This window comes from Capra hircus, chromosome 18, assembly GCF_001704415.2.
Source record: "Capra hircus breed San Clemente chromosome 18, ASM170441v1, whole genome shotgun sequence".
NCBI lineage: Eukaryota > Metazoa > Chordata > Mammalia > Artiodactyla > Bovidae > Capra > Capra hircus.
The window spans coordinates 45,853,095-45,872,817 of record NC_030825.1 but is presented as its reverse complement, the minus strand read 5'-3'; the positions used below and the strand labels follow the sequence as shown (position 1 = coordinate 45,872,817).

The 19,723-nt window shown below is 40.9% G+C and overlaps 1 protein-coding gene across 1 annotated transcript; it reads right to left on the bottom strand.

Annotated features, from left to right (window-relative positions):
- Window positions 581-18,919, bottom strand: PDCD2L (programmed cell death 2 like). Its single transcript, XM_018062296.1, has 7 exons — window positions 18,767-18,919; window positions 18,486-18,652; window positions 18,279-18,339; window positions 17,069-17,442; window positions 15,902-16,012; window positions 10,040-10,188; window positions 581-770 (listed from the first exon to the last, which is right to left on the bottom strand). Exons 1-7 carry the CDS (start codon window positions 18,872-18,874, stop codon window positions 640-642), a joined length of 1,101 nt encoding a protein of 366 aa, XP_017917785.1. The 5' UTR covers window positions 18,875-18,919; the 3' UTR covers window positions 581-639.

Genomic DNA, 19,723 nt, shown 5'->3' with positions numbered 1-19,723 from the left:
TAACCAACACCCTTGCTTGCTTCTACACAGCCAGCCACTTTCCCCAGGTACCTCTGCCCACCTTGGGAAGCAGGGAGAGGGCAAGGAAGCAGTCAATAACATAAAATCTAAATGGAGAGAGGGGAGATGAGTGGTGGACAGCTGGGTGGAGGGACAATGTCCAGAAGAGACAAAAGGGGCAAGAGGTGGGAGTAGATGAGGGTGGGAAAGTGGGGTAGGCCTCAACAGCTCACGTCACAGGGCAGGATCCTCAAGCAGCTGGAACAGTCCCAGCAGTATGCTCTGTCAGCATCCAGGGACAGCAAAAGTGCAGAGGCCCTGCAGGGGTAATACATGGCTAGCTGCTGCTCACAGCGCTACAGCTGCTCTCCCTCCGAGAACCCGTCAGGGTCTTCCATAAGATCACCTGCCCTGTGGGCTACAGAGGAGCCATGTTCTGAGCTGCCTCTGTGGATGCAGGCCACTGACCCTGAAGGGCTAACCAGCCCATAAATGAGAGGTTCTAAATCCTGGCTCCAGACCCAGCACAGGTGCCAAAAAGCAAACAGAAACAAGAGCTAATATAAACTCTGAGTCAAAATGAGGTAAAAACACAATTTAAACATTAAAGTTTAATTTATGTAAATAAAAGGAAATGCACTACTTAAATAATAATTCATCTGGGTCCTCTTGGATAATACAGAATTCTTCCATGGGTGCCTGATCATCCTGAGGCCAGCAACTCTTCTCACATGTATAAATTAGAATGGTTCCGAATTCCACAGAAAGATCTGAAAAATACAACATAATCAGGATTCCAATAAAGAGAAAGTATTAGGAGATACACTCAATATTCAGTTTGCTTAGTGAATATAGCCCAGACACTGGAACAAGACTGCTTGGGTTCAAACCCAGCTCTACCACCTAGTGATTTCACCTCTATGATATTATTATGTATTTATCATGATGATAAGATTACTGTGTGGAATAAATTAGCTAGTACATATAAGATACTTGGAACAGAGCCTGGCACATCTCGAGTGTTATCTGTAAAGCAAAAAGGTTAAGCAGAAGAAGCTAATAGGAAGGAGAAGGATTGCTCAATATCAGGATAACTGATGTTGCCATAGGCAGTGGTTTTACCTTACAAGCTGAAAAGTAATTACTTAAGGCAAAAACAGTGCTCATTAGCGCTCAGTCACAATACAGTCACAGTATTCCTATAGAAAGTGACTGCCGATTAAAAAAAAACAGATAAGCAAAATATACTTTAAAAATATGGTACTTCCCAGGTGGTCCAGTGGTTAAAGCTCTGTGCCTTCCACTGCAGGGGGCACAGGTTCAATCCCTGGTTGAGGAACTAAGATCTTCCATCCTGTGTGGTGTGGCCAAATCCAGACTATTTGACATTGAAGATCATTTTAAAATGTCATGCTAACAGAACACTAAGTCCAAGAAAGGATACAGGCAAAAAGCAGAAAATAGATAAAAATTTATAGAAATGTATCAATGGATGGAGCCAGGAAGAATGGCATTAAGAAAACGCGAGTAATAAGAAAGCCTGTTGATATTAGAATAGGAAAACAGGAGTCAACAGGATGAGCTGAGCAACTGGTTTGGAGCAGCAAAGGCAAAATACTTTTAAAAAATGTAGGCAGGGCCTCCCTGGTGGCTCAGTGGCAGAGAATTTGCCTGCCAATGCAGGGACACGGGTTCAATCCCTGGGTCAGGAAGATCCCACATGTGCTGCAGAGCAGCTAAGCCGCTGAGGCAGTTATTGAGCCTGTGCTCTAGAGCGTGGGAGCTACAGCTACTGACGCCCGAGCACCCCAGAGCCCTGCTGCGCAACTGGGGAAGCCACTGCCGAAGAAGCCTGCACACTGCAGCTACAGAGGAGCCCCCACTTGGCACAACTGGAGAAAAGCCCACGCAGCGCCAAAGACCCAGCAAAGCCAGGATAAATAAATAAAATTTTTAAAAAAATGTAGGCAGTTGGGCCTTCCCTGGGGGTCCAGTGCTAGGACTCCGTGCTCCCAATGCAGAGGGCCTGGGTTCAATTCCTGCTCGGGGAACTAGATCCCACATGTTACAACTAAAGAGATAGCATGCTGCATACCACAACAAAGACAGAAGAGTCTTCGTGCTGCAACTAAGACCTGGAGCAGCCAAATAAATGAATATGCAAATAAATAAATATATAGATTGAATGTAGGTGGTGATAATAGAAAGAAAGTCAAAGACAGTCCCCAAAAAGGGTGAAATAGAGCTGATTTTGAAGAAATAACCTGGTGAATTTGAGAAAATTCCCAACTAAAATGTATAACAGGCAGTTTATAGAGGGCATGAGAAGGCTGCAGCCTCAGTAACAGTAACCACCAGGAGAGGAAAGAAGGAGGTGCAAAGAATCAGCATAAGTATGAAATAGCTGAGTATTATACATGAAACCAGAGACCTCCCACAGTGGGGACTGAAGGGTGGGGAGGAGAAAGAGGCATATGGAGATCAAAACAGTCCCATTACACATGTAATGAAAAACATCAGCAACCTCAAGAAACAGAAAAGACAGGTAAAATCTAATTACAGGTAGAAAGGAAAGGCTTCCAAGAAGTTCAATGAATGCAGAGGGAAAGAGAAAAGATGTTATCATGGAGTTGAGAAGAGAAAGGTGACCCAACCAACTGGTGTTGCTTCTGCAGAAAAGCTACAAACTCAACAGAAAAGATATTCAGGGGAATTCTCTGGTAGGCTGGTTAGAACTCTTCACTTTCACTGCCAAGGGTGTGGGTTCAACCCCTGGTTGGGGAACTGAGATCCTGCAAGCCGCACAGCATGGCCAACTTAAAAGAAAGAAAGAAAACAGAAGAAAAACTAAATATGCAGGTCCGAAGACCCATCCGATCCCATGATAAACAAAACTGCATGGGACTTCCCTGGTGGTTCAGTGGTTAAGACTCTGCCCTCTCAACAGGAGGCCAGGGTTTGATCCCTGATCAGGGAACTAGATCCCACATGCCTCAACTAAAAGTTCTCATGATGCAGCTAATGGTCCTGCATGCCACAACAAAAATCAAAGATCTCTCATGCCATACCTAAGACCTAGTGCAGCTAAAATAAGTAAATAAGAATTACAGAACAGTGGGACTGCAAGACCTGTTAGTTCACTGACAGGACTTCATGGATAAAGAAAGTTCTATGGGGTAAGTGTTAGTTACAAAGGGTGGAGGGGCATCAGTCCACCCTCAGACTTCTACAAAGCAACATTCAATGCCAAAAGATATCTATATGATCGTGAAAGATCTCAGGGATTTTCAGAAAAACGTCCTTCCCAGTGAGGCCCAGCCATGGGAGATGATAGGAGGTACCAGGTAAAAGGGCTGGTGGGGCCCTCACTATTAGAAGGTGACAGCATGGGGTTTACCAAGTTTTAAGAAAGAAAGTGGGGCTTAATAACTTTACATATAAGTTGTCCTTCAACTAGAAAGGCAGACTAGTTAGGGCTCAGACCTATGAGCCCTCTTTGAGGCAATTACATGATGGAATCCAACTAGGAGAGAACAGAATAAAGAATTCACAGGCTAAACAGCTATGAGAATTATGTCTACAGAATACAGATTGATAAACCTCGATAAAGCAAAACTGATACTAAAATATGTGGACATGGAGTAGGGTAAACATTTCCTTATCTATTAAAGGGTCAAATGCAAACTATTTAAAATTGAAATATGGAATGAATATAATTTTCTTAATTTCAGAGGATCTTTTAGAAACTAGGGCCTCTTTTAATAAAGAACCCATTACCTAAAAAGTCTAGCAGCTGCTTCACTTACACTTAATTTTTCTTATGTTAAATTTTCATGAATTTATTCTAGTACTTTAAATTAATATTACTAAATCTTTTCCTTTTGAGAAAAAAAATTTCTAGTCATACATCTATTTTAACTTTCTGTCTGCATTTATGTCAAGAATGATGACTGGAATGATCCTACACATGTGCTAATGGTGATTTCCAAGGTTTACCAGATATTTGCAGAAAATCTTCAATAGAAAACTCAGGGATTAAAATAAACGGAGGAAAAAAAGGTAAACTGCAAGAAACAACACAGGAACAAGTAAAAATTTTAAAAAACAGAACACATCCCAAAGATATGAAAGAAGATACTGAACTCATAAAAACAAACCAAAAAAGGGGAACTTATAAATAAAAAGACTTATATATACCCTATGAGTCAATGAGATTTATCCCAAGAATGAAAAGATGTTTAAACATACCAAAATCAGTGTAATATGCCACATTAATAGAATCAATAGAATTACATGATATCTCAACCAATGCAGAAAAAAGCATTTGATAAAATTCAATACCCTGTAGTGATAAAAATCACTCAGTAAATGAGGAATAGAAGGTAAATTCCTCAATCTGGAAAAGGCCATATACATGAAACACTCACAGTTAACATAATACTCAATGGTGAAAAACTAAAAGCTATTCCCCTAAGACCAGGAACAAGACAAGGATACCCACTTTTGCAACTTATATTCAATGAAGAAGTTCTATACCAAGAGATGGGACAAGAAAAAGAAATAAAAAGGCATCCAAATCAGAAAGGAGGAAGTAAAATTATCTCTATTGATCTGATCTTTTTTCCAAGAATGCTTGTTTTTGTCTCTGTACTTACATTTCCACACTAACAAAACAAAATCAAATTATCTGCAACTGAAATAATCTGACCACAAACTCAGTTTTTCATCTTGATGTTTTCAAATAAGAATTGTTTAAAAAATATGTAGAACTCATCAGTTCCTAGGATAGTTACCAGAAAGTGATGATTTTTTTTTTGGTGGCACCTCACGACTAGTGGAGCTTCCTTGACTAAGGACTGAACTTGCACTCCCTGCAATGGAAGTGGGGAGTTCTACCCAATGGACCAGGAGGGAAGCCTCTGAAAGTAACACATTTAAAGAAACTGAAATAGTAGTCTCCCAAGTTATTTTAGTTGTTGCTATATTTTGTCCTAGAAATAAGTTACCCCTTTGAAAAATTATACTAAGATCAAACCCTGAAATGCTTTTCAATGTAGTAAAACTCACATGTTATTATAATGTCCACATAGCTAATGATGTAGGTAAAGATAAACAGTGATCTCTTCTTACGTGTTCTTAGGGCTTCTCTGGTAGCTCAGCTGGTAAAGAATCCGCGGGCAATGCAGGAGACCTGGGTTCGATAACCTGGGTTGAGAAGATTCCCTGGAGAAGGGAAAGGCTACCCACTCCAGTGTTCTGGCCTGGAGAATTCCAAGGACTGTATAGTTCCTGGGGTTGCAAAGAGTTAGACACGACTGAGCAACTTTCAGTTTCACTTTCTTATGGGTTTAATGCAATTCAAAGAATATGTAAAATGGTCCTAAGAAATCAGGTTAAATTGAAATACAAATTTAAGTTGGGAATATAAAAAGCAAACCATTTTCCTTGCTTTTGATGGTGTACGAGAAGCAGCCCATGTGACAATTATGTCACATGACAAAGTGTGCTCATGTTAGGAACACTTCCATCACCACAGAGGAGAGATTTACTGATTGTATTGAAATAAAAGAAAAAATGTACATGACGCATCTTAGGTAATTACTGATAAACTGGAAAAAGACGACGTTGACATAAGAAAGCCCATCATCATGAGTGACTCGCTCGTTATGCAGGAGTGACTACGGCGGCTGTGCAAAGAGCTAGAAGCCATTATTCCTCAGCTGTGCATGATTTTGCCAAACGTGTGCCCTGGTTAGCTCATTATCTTAACAGACAAAATTTCTGCTCCTAAAATTAAACCACAATAACCTTTAAAATACTGTACAATGGATAAACATGTTTTGTGAATTCAGTAAGTATTTTCATGTCTGTTCTAAAAAGTACTTTAACGTGTATACCTGTGGTGGATACCCGCTGATGTATGGCAAAACCAATACAATATTGTAAAGTAAATAGCCTCCAATTAAAATAAATAAATTTATATTAAAAAAAGAAAAAAAAGTACTTTAAATACACATACTTTAAAAGTACTTTAAATGACACTCAGTGGTCATAAAAATCAAATGTAATCAGTCACTATATGTATGTGTGTATATATATGTACATATATATATGTTTATGAAGCCCTAAGTCATCTCAGTGGTGTCCGACTCTTTGCAATTAAGCAAGGATACTGGAGTGGGTTGCCATGCCCTCCTCCAGGGGATCTTCCCGACCCAGGGATTGAACCCAAGTGTCTTACGTCTCCTGCATTGGCAGGTGGGTTCTTAACCACTAGCGCCACCTGGGAAGCCCAATAAAATATATATTAGGAAATACAGATGATCTGATATTATATGTAGAAAATCCTAACAAATCCACAGCAAAAAACTTGGTTCTGAACAGTTTTCTGTTGTTTTTATATCATCCTTAAAGGCTCCGCCCTAGCCCTTATTCTTTCCTTTCTTCTGTGAGTTTTGGTTGGTTGGTCTTCTTTTTCTAGTTCCTTAAGGTAAACAATTAGGTCACTGATTTGAGATTTTTCTTTGTTTTCAACATATGTGTTTAGAGCTCTTAAGATGACACGGTTGGGGACTTCCCTGGTAGTCCAGTGGTCAGGATCCCATGTTTCTGCTGCAGGGGGCACAGGTTCCATCCCTGGGTGGGGAACTAAGATCCCACATGCTGCACAGTGCAGCCAAAAAATAAAGAAATTAAGACCCAGGGATGCCATTCAGAGGATATACCCCAAAAAACTAAAACCAGTGACTCAAATGTATCTGTATACCACTGTTCCCAGCAGCATTACTCATAGTAGCCAAAAGATGGAAAGCCCCACCACCAACTTAAAGAATTTAAAAAATCTGTGTTATACAGTGAAATCTGTATATCATGAATGAACTATATAAAGGAAAGACATTTTGATACATGCTACAACATGAGCCCTGAAAACATTATGATAATGAAATAAGCAAGACACAAAGGGACGAATATCATATAATTCCACTTGTCAGGTATCTAGAATAGGCAAATTCAAAGAGACAGAAACAGAATAGAGGTTACCAGCAACGAAGGGAAGAGAAAATGGGCTAGGGCTGGGGGGGGCTCATTCTTTCAGGGGAGGGGCAGAGTAGTTAATGAGTACAGATTGATGTTTTTGTTTGGGATAACAAAAAATTTCTGGGAATAAAATAGTGGTGACAGTTACATAACACTGTGAATATATTTAATATCACTAAATTATACACTTAAATGGCTAAAATGGTCAATTTTTAAGTATGTGTATTTTGTAACACATTTTTTCAAAAAATCAATTATATTTAAACATTTAATACTAGCAGCAAACATCAGAAACTGAAATTTTTTAAATGCCATTTACAATAGCATAAAAAAGCATTTAACACATAGACACAAAACCGAAAAAAGATATGCAAGACTCTACACTGAAAAGACTCTATTGCAAGAAATTAAAGAGGACCTAAATAAATGGAGAGATATACTAGGTACATGGATTGGAAGACTCAGCATTGTTAAGACATCAATTCTCCTCGATCTGATCCAGAGAACCAACGCAATACCAAACAAAATCACAGAAAGTCTTTTACTTTTTTTAAGAAGTTGAGGAAATAGCAACCCACTCCAGTATTCTTGCCCGCAGAATCCCAAGGACAGAGGAGCCTGGCAGGCTGCAATCCATGGGGTCACAAAGAGTCAGACATGACTGAGTGACTGAGCATCCACACACAGAATGGCTACCTTATCGGATAGCTCAGTTAAAGAGTTAAGAAATAAAACGCAATTTAAAAAAAACCCACAGAAACGCAAATGATCTGGAAGAGGCAAAATATTTTTGAAAAGGAAGAATAAAGCTGAAAGGCTGATACCACCAAGTTACAATTCCAACACTTTGGCCGCGTGATAAGAAAAACTGACTCATTGGAAAAGACCCTGATGCTGGGAAAGACTGAAGGCAAAAGGAGAAGGGAGCCGCAGAGGATGAGATGGTTAGATAACATCATGGACTCAGTGGACAGGAATCTGAGCAAACTCTGGGAGACAGTAAAGGACAGGGGAGCCTGGCATGCTGCAGTCCATGGGGTCCCAAAGGTCAGACATGACTTAGTGACCAAACAACAACAACAAATCTTACAAATCTACAGTGGTCAAGATAGCGTGGCAGTGGCGTCAAAACAGAAAAACAGATTAATGGGACAGAATGCAGAATAAAGAGTACAGAAACAAAGTAACACACATATGGACAACCAATATCCAACAAAGGTAAAAGTACCTGAGCAGAGAAAGAATATTCTTATCAATAAGTGGTGCTGAAACAACTGGATATTCACATGGAAAAGAAGGAACTTGAACCATACCTCATACCATATATAAAATGTAACTCAAAATGGACGCAAATCTAAATGTGAAACTAGAAACAAAACTTGTGTCCTTGGGCTAAGCAATCATTTCTTAGACAAGATATCCAAACATAATTCATATAAGAAAAGATTAATAAATTATGCTTCAAAATTAAAAACTGGTTTTAAAAGGACAGTTTAGAGAATTAAAAGACAAGTCAGTACTTTATGGAAGGGGGAGAAAAAGGCACTGTTTTCATTGGAGAAGCCTAAAATACCAGCCAACATCAATAATCAGTGTTTAGAGAGGCACCCTGGATAAGATGAGTGAGATGAAGAAAACGGCAGTTTACCCCGCACCCCATGATTTTCTTCTCAATAATCTGCAGTCTCACTCTAATTATGAGAAAAAAAATCAGATGAATTCCAACAGAGGGGCATCTTACAAAATAAGTGACCAGTACTGCCACAAATTGTCAAGATCATCAAAAATGAGGGAGTCCTGGGATGTCTCTGGCAGTGCAGTGGCTAAGACCCCACACTCACAATGCAGGGGGTGCAGGTTTGATCCCTGGTCAGGGAACCAGATCCCACGTTCTACACCTAAAAATCCCACATGCTGCAACAAAGACCCGGTGCAGCCAAATAAATAAACAAATATTTCTTTTAAAAAAATCTTGCTTAAGGAAAAATGAGGAAGTCTGAATTTTCATCACAGGCAAGAGACACACTAAGTGATATCCTGGATGGGCTCTTGGATATTAGGTAAAAACTAAGGAAATCTAAATAAACTATGGACTTTAGTTAATAATGCATTAATAATGGCTCATTAATTATAACAAAAGTACTATATTAGTATAAATTTATTTTAATAAAGGGGAAACTGGATGTGAGGTATATGGGAATTCTAGGTATTTATTTCTCAATTTCTCTGTAAATTGAAAGCTTCTAAAGAATAAAGCCTACACTAAAAAAAAAAAAAAAAGAAAGAAAAAAACCCAAAAAGAAAAATTGGCAAGCTAGACTTAGAGAAAATATTTGTACATTATATACCAGATGAAGGACTTGTATCCAGAATACATACAAAACTCTCAGAATTCAATAAGAAGACAAACTACCCAAATTTTAGAAAGAGAAAATGATTAGAACAGACAAAACATATAAACATATATAAACATACATAACAGAGAAAACATACAGTGATAAATCAGCACATGAAAATAATGCTCAAAATCATTAGTTATTAGAGAAATGAAACCATGAAAACCGTGCACTATCACTATACACCCGTGAGACTGAAATGAACAAGACAGACAGTATCGAGTATTGCCAAGGATGTGCAACTCTCACGTACTATCAGTTGGGATATAAGTGGCACAGGCTCTTTAGAAAACAAGGTGGCAGTGTCATAAAAAGTTAAACACACACCTACCGCACGATTCAGCTGCTTTTCTCCTAGATACTTAATCCGAAAGCCTATGTCCACATAAAGGCTTGTACACAAATGTTCAAAGCAACTTTATTTATACTAGCCCCGAATGGAAGCAACAAATATGTCTCCTAAAAATAATTCTAATTTCCCAAATTTTCTGTAATGCTTATATTTTATAAGGAAACAAAGATGAAACACTAGGTTTTCATTTTTTAAATTAATCCCAAATTAGTGCCAGAAACCCACAAACTCGAATAAATAAAGGGCCTTTTACCTAAATTAGCACTTTTGAGCATGCTGACCAGTGCTGGCATAAGCTGAAACTCAAATATCCTTCGGGCTCCACAGTGGCTGCAGGCTGGGAGTTCAGTGACTTCTGATGTAGGGCAGGTCAAAAAAAGTGGTTCTCCACTCCAGGAGTACCTAGAACAAGGAGAAAAGGAACACTGAATTAGGGCCACATACAAGTCACATGTTAACATCCAAGACTATACTTGATCAATTTTGTTTCTTTCTTGGAGAATATCCAGAGCAAAACCAGATAGCAAGGAAAATCCAAAGGCCCAGAAAACTAGCTGCAAGGCTGGAAATCACAGCAAGACATCTGAATTCTTATCAATGCTTGATTTAAAGTCTAGATGAATGCACTAAAGCTAATGTTGAACTGAATTTAACTAAAACCGCAACAAAGCCCAGACTGCTCGATTGCAGATTGAGACTCAGCTCCCCACAGTTCTGGTCTTACAGATAAAGGGGTGTGCACCCCTAAGGGATGAGTATTAACTTCAGTATCTATTGTCCTCCAACATATAGTTTCCAGTAAATAATTTTTTAAGTTACTAGATATGCAAAGAAGCAGAAAAAACTAACCCATAAAGAAAATGAATACATGGAGAGCCATAGCCAAAATGATGAACTTTTCAGACACACTTTATGTTTTTAAAAACTTCATTGAAGTATAGTTGATTTACAATGTTGTGCTTAACTTCTGCTGTACAGCAAAGTGACTCAGTTGGACATATAAATACTTTTTCTTTCTTTTCCATTATGGTTTATCACAGGATACTGATTACAGTTCCCTGTTCCATGCAATAGGACCCTGATGGACAATATTTTTAAAACCACCACCAGACTAAGTCTCTCACTTCAATCACTCTTGTAATCAATGTACTTTAATATTTGCAGATTTAGTTCTTATTTCATTTTGGGGAAATTTCCTATTTTATCTTTCAGTATTGTTTTGGATCTATTTGTTGAGGTCTCTTCTTTGGACACCAGTTATATTTATAGTAGTTAAATTTATCCACCTTCCAAGATAGCACCTTCTAATTGCTTTCTCTTTTTGTTCAGCATTCATGAGATTTTTGAAATTCTCTTCACATCAGTACTTTGATTTTCAGCCAAGTCGACTACTTCTAAATTTATTAGATATGCAATGTGTGGCTTGATTTCTTTAGCAATTCAACTTCCCTTGGCATCTTATTTTCTCAACTTTGAGCTCTTGGTTTTATTGAACACATTGTCTTGCAAAGTTCTTCTGTATCTTGAAAACTCTGCTGGGAATTATGTGCTCCTCAGATTATCTTTTCTTCTAGATATGGTTCTTGGCTCATTTTTGAATGTACAATTCATTTCTCTGATTTTACTCCCAACAGTATGATTACATGGGTGGCCTGCCACTTTTCAGCTAGTTCATGCCTCAAGAGGGCAACTCTGTTTAGACCACCTGTTTGCCTCAAAACAGTGTGTGGGTTTTCTTACTGACTTCCTGTCAATCACATCAGAGATCTGTTCTTTTCCCCTTCTCCAAACACATTTTTCGTTTCTTCTCCTCTTCTGTAGGTGAATCGGAGTTGGGGTATAGTTCTGTAAGACTCAATGCAATCTACTAGAACACCTGGGCTTCATTTTTATTTCTGACATAGTGTAAAATGTCTTACATGTTGGGGGATACCACTCTAACGGGCAAGAAATTGCCCTTGACTTCTTTATCATTTCTGTAACGCATCATGGAACCCAACAACTTTTGCTTCTGAGAGGCAATTCCTAATTCCGTGTATCTTCACCCACACCACACCCAGTTGTGTGGCCAAAAGCCCTACCGCAGAAGATACAGATTCTTCTCCTGTTTGCTTCTTTCCAGATTCAACATTATTACCACAATTCTCAGGATGCTACGGACTTATCAGTGGATTTTCAAGAAGTGAGAGAAGAAGGTTGAATGGCTAGAACTCACACTAAAGGTACAGAAATGTCTGTACCTTCCTCTGTGAAAAGAAAGTTAACTAAATACATGTGAGGCACCCAGAACCGTATTAGATGTTTGATGATATCACATCCTGGATTGCCACTTTGAGGTGTTTTTTTTTTTTTTTTTTTAATGAATTTAGGTTAATAACTTCGCTAGTTAAAGTGAAGTGAAGTCGCTGAGTCGGACATGTGTCCGACTCTTTGTGACCCCACGGACTATAGCCTACCAGGCTCCTCCGTCCATGGGATTTTCCAGGCAAGAGTACTGGAGTGGGTTGCCATTGCCTTCTCTATGAGTTTTATTTCAATGCAGATGGAAGGGATTTTCTTTTTAAAGTTTGTTTTTTTCTACTTTATTTTTGGCTGATTTTTACTTTTTATATTCACTGTAACCAGGTATTAGGATAGAAGGACCACTTGATTTTACTCTGACCACTGTATCTAGACCCATTTTTCCATGTTTTCCCTGTGTTGTCATTTTTATATACTACAACCTGCTGGATATGTCATTTCCTCTGAGAGCCTCTGTGACTTCCTATTTAGAATAGTTAAATGTTTTATTTTCCTCATTTATCACTTGTGGAAATCATACAATGTATCTTTTTAAACTCCCCCACTAGAAGGTAAAATCTATAAAAACATGGACTTTGTGTCATTTTCTGTTGTACCTGCAGCACCTATAATAGCTCCTAACATCTGGCTTAGACTCAGTAAATACTAGCTGAATGAATGAACATAGCTCACATGAACGAACATCCTTCCAAACATCCTACAAAGTAGGCATTAGGCCCATTTTACAGAAGAGTGAATAGTCATCTGCCCCAAGGCCAAGTCTTCTAAGACCAAAACCAAGGTTCTTTTCATCCCTACCATGTTTGAAAATGTACTGGTATCACCAATACCTATTATATGTAGGCACTATGCTCTGCATGAGAATAACATACTGTTCTCACTGCCAAAGATCATGAATACATAAGTACACCAATACTATTAAGAGATCCTTATAGATCTCTGCTTCCCCAAAACAGCATAGTGGGTTTCAAACAACAGTCAGTATTTATGGATGTTGTACAGAGGATTTTCATCATCACCTCATTTAGTTCCCAGAGGAATCCTATGAAATAGGTAGTTTGCATTATCATCCTCATTTTAGAGATGAGGCACGGAGGATAAGAAAGGTTAAGTGAATTTGCCCATGGACCTTCAACTAGAAATGGAAAACCCAGGCCTTGAACTTCCAAGACCTCTTATTCAATATCCTCTGGGCAGTTGTTACTTATTACAAAGTATGTCTTTGGTATAAGAAACTTGTAAAGTAGAATGCACAAGGGAAATAAAACCAAAACTATAACAAAGATTTAGTTTCAAAGATGTAAATCAAACTGACAAGAACACACTCTGTAGTCTAAGAAAAATCAAGACTCCACACCCCAAATAACAGCCTCCTAAATCCCCATCTCCAGCATTGCATCAACACTTATCCAATTTCACAAGCCAGAAGCTCAAAACCACTTTGTTGCCTTCCAATCTTTTACTCTCATATCCAAGGGTCACCAAGAACTGCCATTATACAAATATCTCCCAAACTCATTTCCTGTTTCCCACATCCTCTGCCTTGATCCAAAACCTTATACCATCTCTCATCTGGATTCCTTGAATCCCAAGTGATCATATCACTCCCCTGGCATCCACTGGCTACAGAATAAAATACAAATTCTTTAGTAAGAAATGGATTGAAAACATACCTAATCCATGCCAGTACTAGACACCAAGTCTGGGGAGTACCCAGTCTGTCAAGGAGGACAACAAGGGTGTGTGTCCTAAAGGAGGTCAAGGTGTGGAGCTGTGGGAGGCAAGAACCAAGCTGTTCTCACTTCAGACACCATGGTGTCCAGGCCATTGGCTTGCCCCTATCCCACCATGATGCACTTGGCCATCTTTTTCCTTAATCAGTTACCTCTGTGATGCAAAGCATCCTTGGCCTTTATCCTACAGGATAGGGGCTAGGGGCTCCAAGTGTGTCTCCCGCATGGTGCCTTCCCTGATGAAACAAGGCAAAGGGCCCTGGTCCCTCCTCTGGGTTGCTGGCACCCTTGTTCACATCTCCGTTGGGCACCTATCATAGCATATAGTGTCCTGTCTCCTCTGAGCAGACCAGGTACTTGTGTGGCTAGCAACAAGACCGGTTGTTATTGGACCAACTCCAAGCCCAGCACACAATAACTCAGCCCTATAGGAAGAGAGGATGAGTGTGAGCATTGAGTCTCATCAGTGAAGAGGCCCCTCCCGAGGGGTGGTCTCCACCTAAGAATTACTGCCACTACTGAGGGGCTACATGCTTAAGTAATTGGTTTAATCTGAAAATTCTGGTGAAGGTTTCATAATTTGGGCATGTTTTCAACACAGCATCTCTAGCTGTCATGCCTAATTAAAGTAAGGAGAAATAAAATGAATTATCATCAATAAAACTAGAATGCAAGAATCAAGAGTAAAGTCTGACTTTGTACTTAGGAGTAAAAACTACAATCAAACTATATATATCAGGAACCTTTAAACTTCAAAATTTCGCTCCTCAATTTCACTCCTAGAACTACTTAAACAGAAATCACTACCACATTCCAGGAGTTGTGAACAGGATGCATACTGCAGTGCTGAACTCTGCAAAACTGAAACCAGATGGAAACAATTAAACACCCAACAATACTGCCACAAGTACAGTCAAAAAACAAACAGGCCCAGAAAGTAAATCATAATGATTTTAATCATACAAAATTAATCATAACAATCTCTCCAATATATAAAAAGTCCCTAAAAATCAAAAGGAACAAGAACTTATGGAAAAACGGGTAAAGGTTATAAATAGACAATATTTGCTCACCTTTGGCAAATAGATCTTACAGAAGAACCTGAACAAACTTTTGGCTCACCCAACAAAAGTAATTCTACAACTCAGAGGAAGATATTCATAAGAAAAAAGTCAGGTAAAATTATACCAAGAGGCCCTTTTTCACCTTGAATTGACAGAAATACAAAAGCATGAAGCTCACCCTGCTGGCAAGGCTATGGGAAAACAAGCACGTATAGGTTGCCAGTAGGAATTAAAGATCACATATTGCCACAGGAGTTAAAGTCCAATGGGAGAAAACTGGGTGCTGTCAATTAAAACCACAATTGCATAAACCCCTCTGCTTAACTATGCCATTTCAGGAAATGCATCCTACAGAACAAGTAAAATGGACATGGGACTACAGTAACCTTTTTTTTAAAACACAGTTCTCAATGTTCTTAAAAGATACAGTAATAGATAATAGCACAGTTAAAAAAGAAGGAAACGGAATGTTTCTTGAATGCTTTCTTGTGATTAAAAAAAAGGAAAGTAACATGTAACATTTGCTTTGACATGTATAAAGAAATTATATAAGCACACATAGGAAACTAACAACAGTGATGACCTGAGTAGATATGAATAGTAGGAAAGGAATTATTTCATTATATTTATACATATATGCACACGTACATACTTATATGTTTTTCAGTCTTAAAAATGTGTTTTACCTATTGAATATTTAAATTTAAAACAGAAGAAAATCACTTGGAAGAATTTTTAATACATAGGGAAACCCTCAATACCAACAAATGTTTATGAAAAGAGAATAGCTATATACCATGACCCCAGTTACCAACAACAAAAGAATACACACAATACCTACTTATACATATACATCTAGATATGTGAAAAAAAACACTAAATACACTAAAATCTTAGCTTCTTGGTTTGGGGAATATTGTGGATTTCGGTTTTCTTGTCCTACTTTTCTGTGTTTTCCTAACTAGCACACATTACTTTTATCACCAAGAAAAACAATAAAAGAAAATATGCCTTTACCTTAAAATCTGCTCCTGACAAGCAGCAATTCTTTTCATGAATTTGTAAAACATCTTATCTCCACTTTTAATTATAGTCTTCTCATATTTTTCATCACCATCACTAGACAGACTAAAAAGAAAAGCATAAAACACTGTTGTGTGTCTACATTCAGAGAATTACTGTATTTAGAACAGGACGCAGGGAATTCCCGGGTAGTCCACTAGTTAGGACTCCACATCCTCACTGCTGAGGGCCCAGATTGAATCCCTGGTTGGAGAACTAAAATCCCACAAGCTGCTCTGGGCAGCCTAAAGAAAGAAATACATTTTTAAAAAAGAAAACAGAGTACACTTTTTAAAAACTTTACCACAGTAAAATATACATACATAACTTAGAAATCATAAGTTTAATACTTCATAATGAATAACAGTAACCCCCTGCCCACCTTTCTCCCCAGCCCTGCTTCTTAGCCATTTTCAACACTGGATGATTATCTGCAATGTAAAAAGTCATCATGGGGCTTCCCTGGTGGTCCCGTGGTTAAGAACCCGCCCTGCAGTGCAGGGGAGGCTGGTTCAATCCATGGTCCAGGAAGATTCCCCCATATCTCACGAGAACTAAGCCCATGCACCACAACTACTGAGCCCAGGCTCTCGAGACCCGGCTCCACGATAAGAGAAGCCACTGCAACGAGAAGCCTGCACACTGCAGAGAGGAGCCCCCACTCGTCGCAACTAGAGAAAGTCCGTGTACAGCAACAAAGACTCAGGGCAGCCAAAAATCAATAAATAAACAAAATAAAAGTCACATACCCACTGGCTCTTGTCAGGCCTTTCTCCATTACGGAGTATTTTCAAACACCAACACGTCTTTGTGCACCCCCACACTATCTTGAAAATGCTTACAAATGAAACAGCTCTGGTCATTTTCGTGAGAGTCCTTATAAATAAAACCAAGTGTTTTCAAGCTAACTCAAGGGTGGCTCATAAGATTTCCTCGTATCTGTCTCCGTTTCTAACCCAAGAGGAGTGAAGCAGACAGGTCCTACACACCTGTCCGTGTGTCGGACCCGAAAAAGTTCTGCCTGAAAAAGTATCCCCAGTTTTGAGGATAAAATCAAAGAGTACCCACTCTGGCAGCCTCCTGATCAAACCACCTCTCAAACTCAACAGCACACAGGCTCACCTTTGGGAAAGCAGGTGTTCCATATCAACTCCTTCTCTCTGCTGATACTCCCTCAGAAGGCTCTGAGCATGGTCCAGACTGACGAAGTCCGTGTAGTCATCCTCATCAACGACACAGATGTAGTAGGGCAGGAACTGCGGCACCGCAGGAGGCAAGACGGGGCCTTCCCCAGGAGGTGCAGGAGGAGCAACACCTGGGACAGTATCCTGCAGGCGGAGGTCCTGGAGCTGGGAGGTCCAGTCTCTGTCCCTGGCATTGCTCGAATCATTTCCAAAATCCGAGATAGGCTGCGGTGGAGACGCTTCCTCACTGTCACTTCCCCAGTCATCTGCACCTTGACACCAGTCCTCGGCTGTGAGGCCATTTTCCTGTTTCTGGAAAAATACCCAGCGAATGAGGTTCAAGCACACTGTTCCCTCGGCTTCCTGAGCCACCTAATCCTTCACCTGCCCCTCCCTCTCCAGCACCTCGTGGTTTACTCAAAAGCATGCTGGAGGTGACGAATGTTGTGTTTCCTTCTCAGGGGCGCTGTGGGAGATATACTGTGGTGGTTTCTTCAACACCTCTTTCAGTTGTGCTTCATGTACTGCAGAAGCTGGTAAGAAAGAACTACATTTCCCAGACTCCTAAGCAGCTAGGGTTCTAGATACGGTCAGGGGTTCTGCTCATAAGGAACACTAGAGAGACAAACTTAACAGAATGAAGCAGAAAGTGACCATGACACAAAAGGCAGCTGGTGTGTAGATGGAGGCAGAGCAAGGCTCTGGAGTCAACAGTGCTGACAAGGGCAACTTCATCAGAATACATCTGGGCTTCCAGACTGCATGGGAGGTGTCATGGTAGCTCCCTGACAGGACAGTTCTGAGGTGTAGTTCTGCACGTCACTCCTGGAGTAATTTCTTCCAGCCTATCTAGTAAGATAAGGAAAAATTTAACTTTAAATCAGCCTCAGCTATAAAAAGTCAAAACGCTTTACTATTATCTGCAATTGAACCCCAAGAAATACAGGCAAACACCACCTTTTTATTCCTATTGGTAGCACAATGCTTCGCACACATTAAGAACTCAGTGAATGTATAAGCAACATTTATTGGCAAAGAAAAGCTGGATTTTGTTCTGCAGTCCTATCTTTGCAGGCAGTCCACGGGGTCGCAAAGAGACACGATTTAGCGGCTAAACAACAACAATATGATGGTCACAACTGCGTTACCTGAGCGTTCTGAGTCTCTTTCTCTCTCATCTGCAGGCACTGGGAGCGGAACACCTTCCAACTTCATAGTAAAGAAAAACTGCGGTGAGGACTCCGTCGCCAACTGCCGGAGGGCTGGCCAGTCCCCTCCCGGTGCACCTGGCGCGGCCGCCACTCCCGCCCACTCGACAGAAATCCCGTGGGCAGCTCCGCTACTTCCCCGCCTACCTGCGCGCCCCGCCGCTACCGCACTCAGGGCGAGGGCAAGCGAACACGTGCAGGAGCCGATGAAAAGGAGAGCCTTCCAGCGGGCAGTACACCTGCACGACGAGGGCAAGCGGCTGCCGGCACAGTTCACACACCGGCCTCGGAGCTGCCACGGCGGGCAGGGCGTCCTGAGGACAAGGAAGGCGCTCAGACCCTGACTTTGTCCAGGGACCTCGCCCACTCCCTCACCCCGTAGCCCAACACCAGTTCCAGCCGACCCCGGCTCCCGCGCCCCACCTCACCGGAACGCCGCCCAGCTTGCTTGCGGTCCAGGCGCTCGGCCCCGTGGGACGGCCATGCACTGCAGCATCTCGAAGCCCGAGCAGCACTGGCTTCCGAACGGCCGCCATGACGGCCGGGAGAACACGTGAAGAGGCGATCTACGGCAGCCGAGAGGATGCGCCTCTCTGCGCATGCGCTTCGCTGACGCCTGTGGGACAGCCCCGCCCCTCCTAGACCCTTCGGGCGATGTAATTTGGAGTTCTGATATCACCAACCTAGATAGCATATTCAGAAGCAGAGACACTACTCTGCCAACAAAGGTCCGTCTAGTCAAGGCTATGGTTTTTCCAGTGGTCAAGTATGGATGTGAGAGTTGGACTGTGAAGAAAGCTGAGTGCCGAAGAATTGATGCTTTTGAACTGTGGTGTTGGAGAAGACTCTTTGAGAGTCCGTTGGACTGCAAGGAGATCCAACCCGTCCATTCTAAAGGAGATCGGTCCTGGGATTTCTTTGGAAGGAATGATGCTAAAGCTGAAACTCCAGTACTTTGGCCACCTCATGTGAAGAGTTGACTCACTGGAAGATTCTGATGCTGGGAGGGATTGGGGGCAGGAGGAGAAGGGGACCACCGAGGATGAGATGGCTGGATGGCATCACCGACTCGATGGATGTGAGCCTGAGTGAACTCCGGGAGTTGGTGATGGACAAGAGGCCTGGCGTGCTGCCATTCATGGGGTCGCAAAAAGTCGGACACGACTAAGCAACTGAACTGAAGTTCAATATCCTGGATCCCAGATGTTTTTTTTCCCCTGGTAATGCGCCACGAAAGGAAATAGGTACCGTCTACTGTGAGGTATCTTGCCGAGAAGTTTTATCTAAAATCAGGGGGTACTTCCCTGGCGGTCTGGTGGCTCTGACTCCGAGCTTCCAATGTAGTGGGCGGGGTTCGATCCTTGGTAGATTCCACTTGCCCAAGG

Bases quoted from the DNA above. Each gene is read 5' to 3' on its own strand.
- PDCD2L (XM_018062296.1), bottom strand. From the start codon at position 18,874: ATGGCGGCCGTTCGGAAGCCAGTGCTGCTCGGGCTTCGAGATGCTGCA. The intron at 18,340-18,485 runs GTAGGCGGGGAA...TTTACTATGAAG, and splicing joins GGTAGCGGCGGGGCGCGCAG to TTGGAAGGTGTTCCGCTCCC. The intron at 771-10,039 runs GTAAAAGGCCCT...TGTATTTTTCAG, and splicing joins GCTCAAAAGTGCTAATTTAG to ATCTTTCTGTGGAATTCGGA.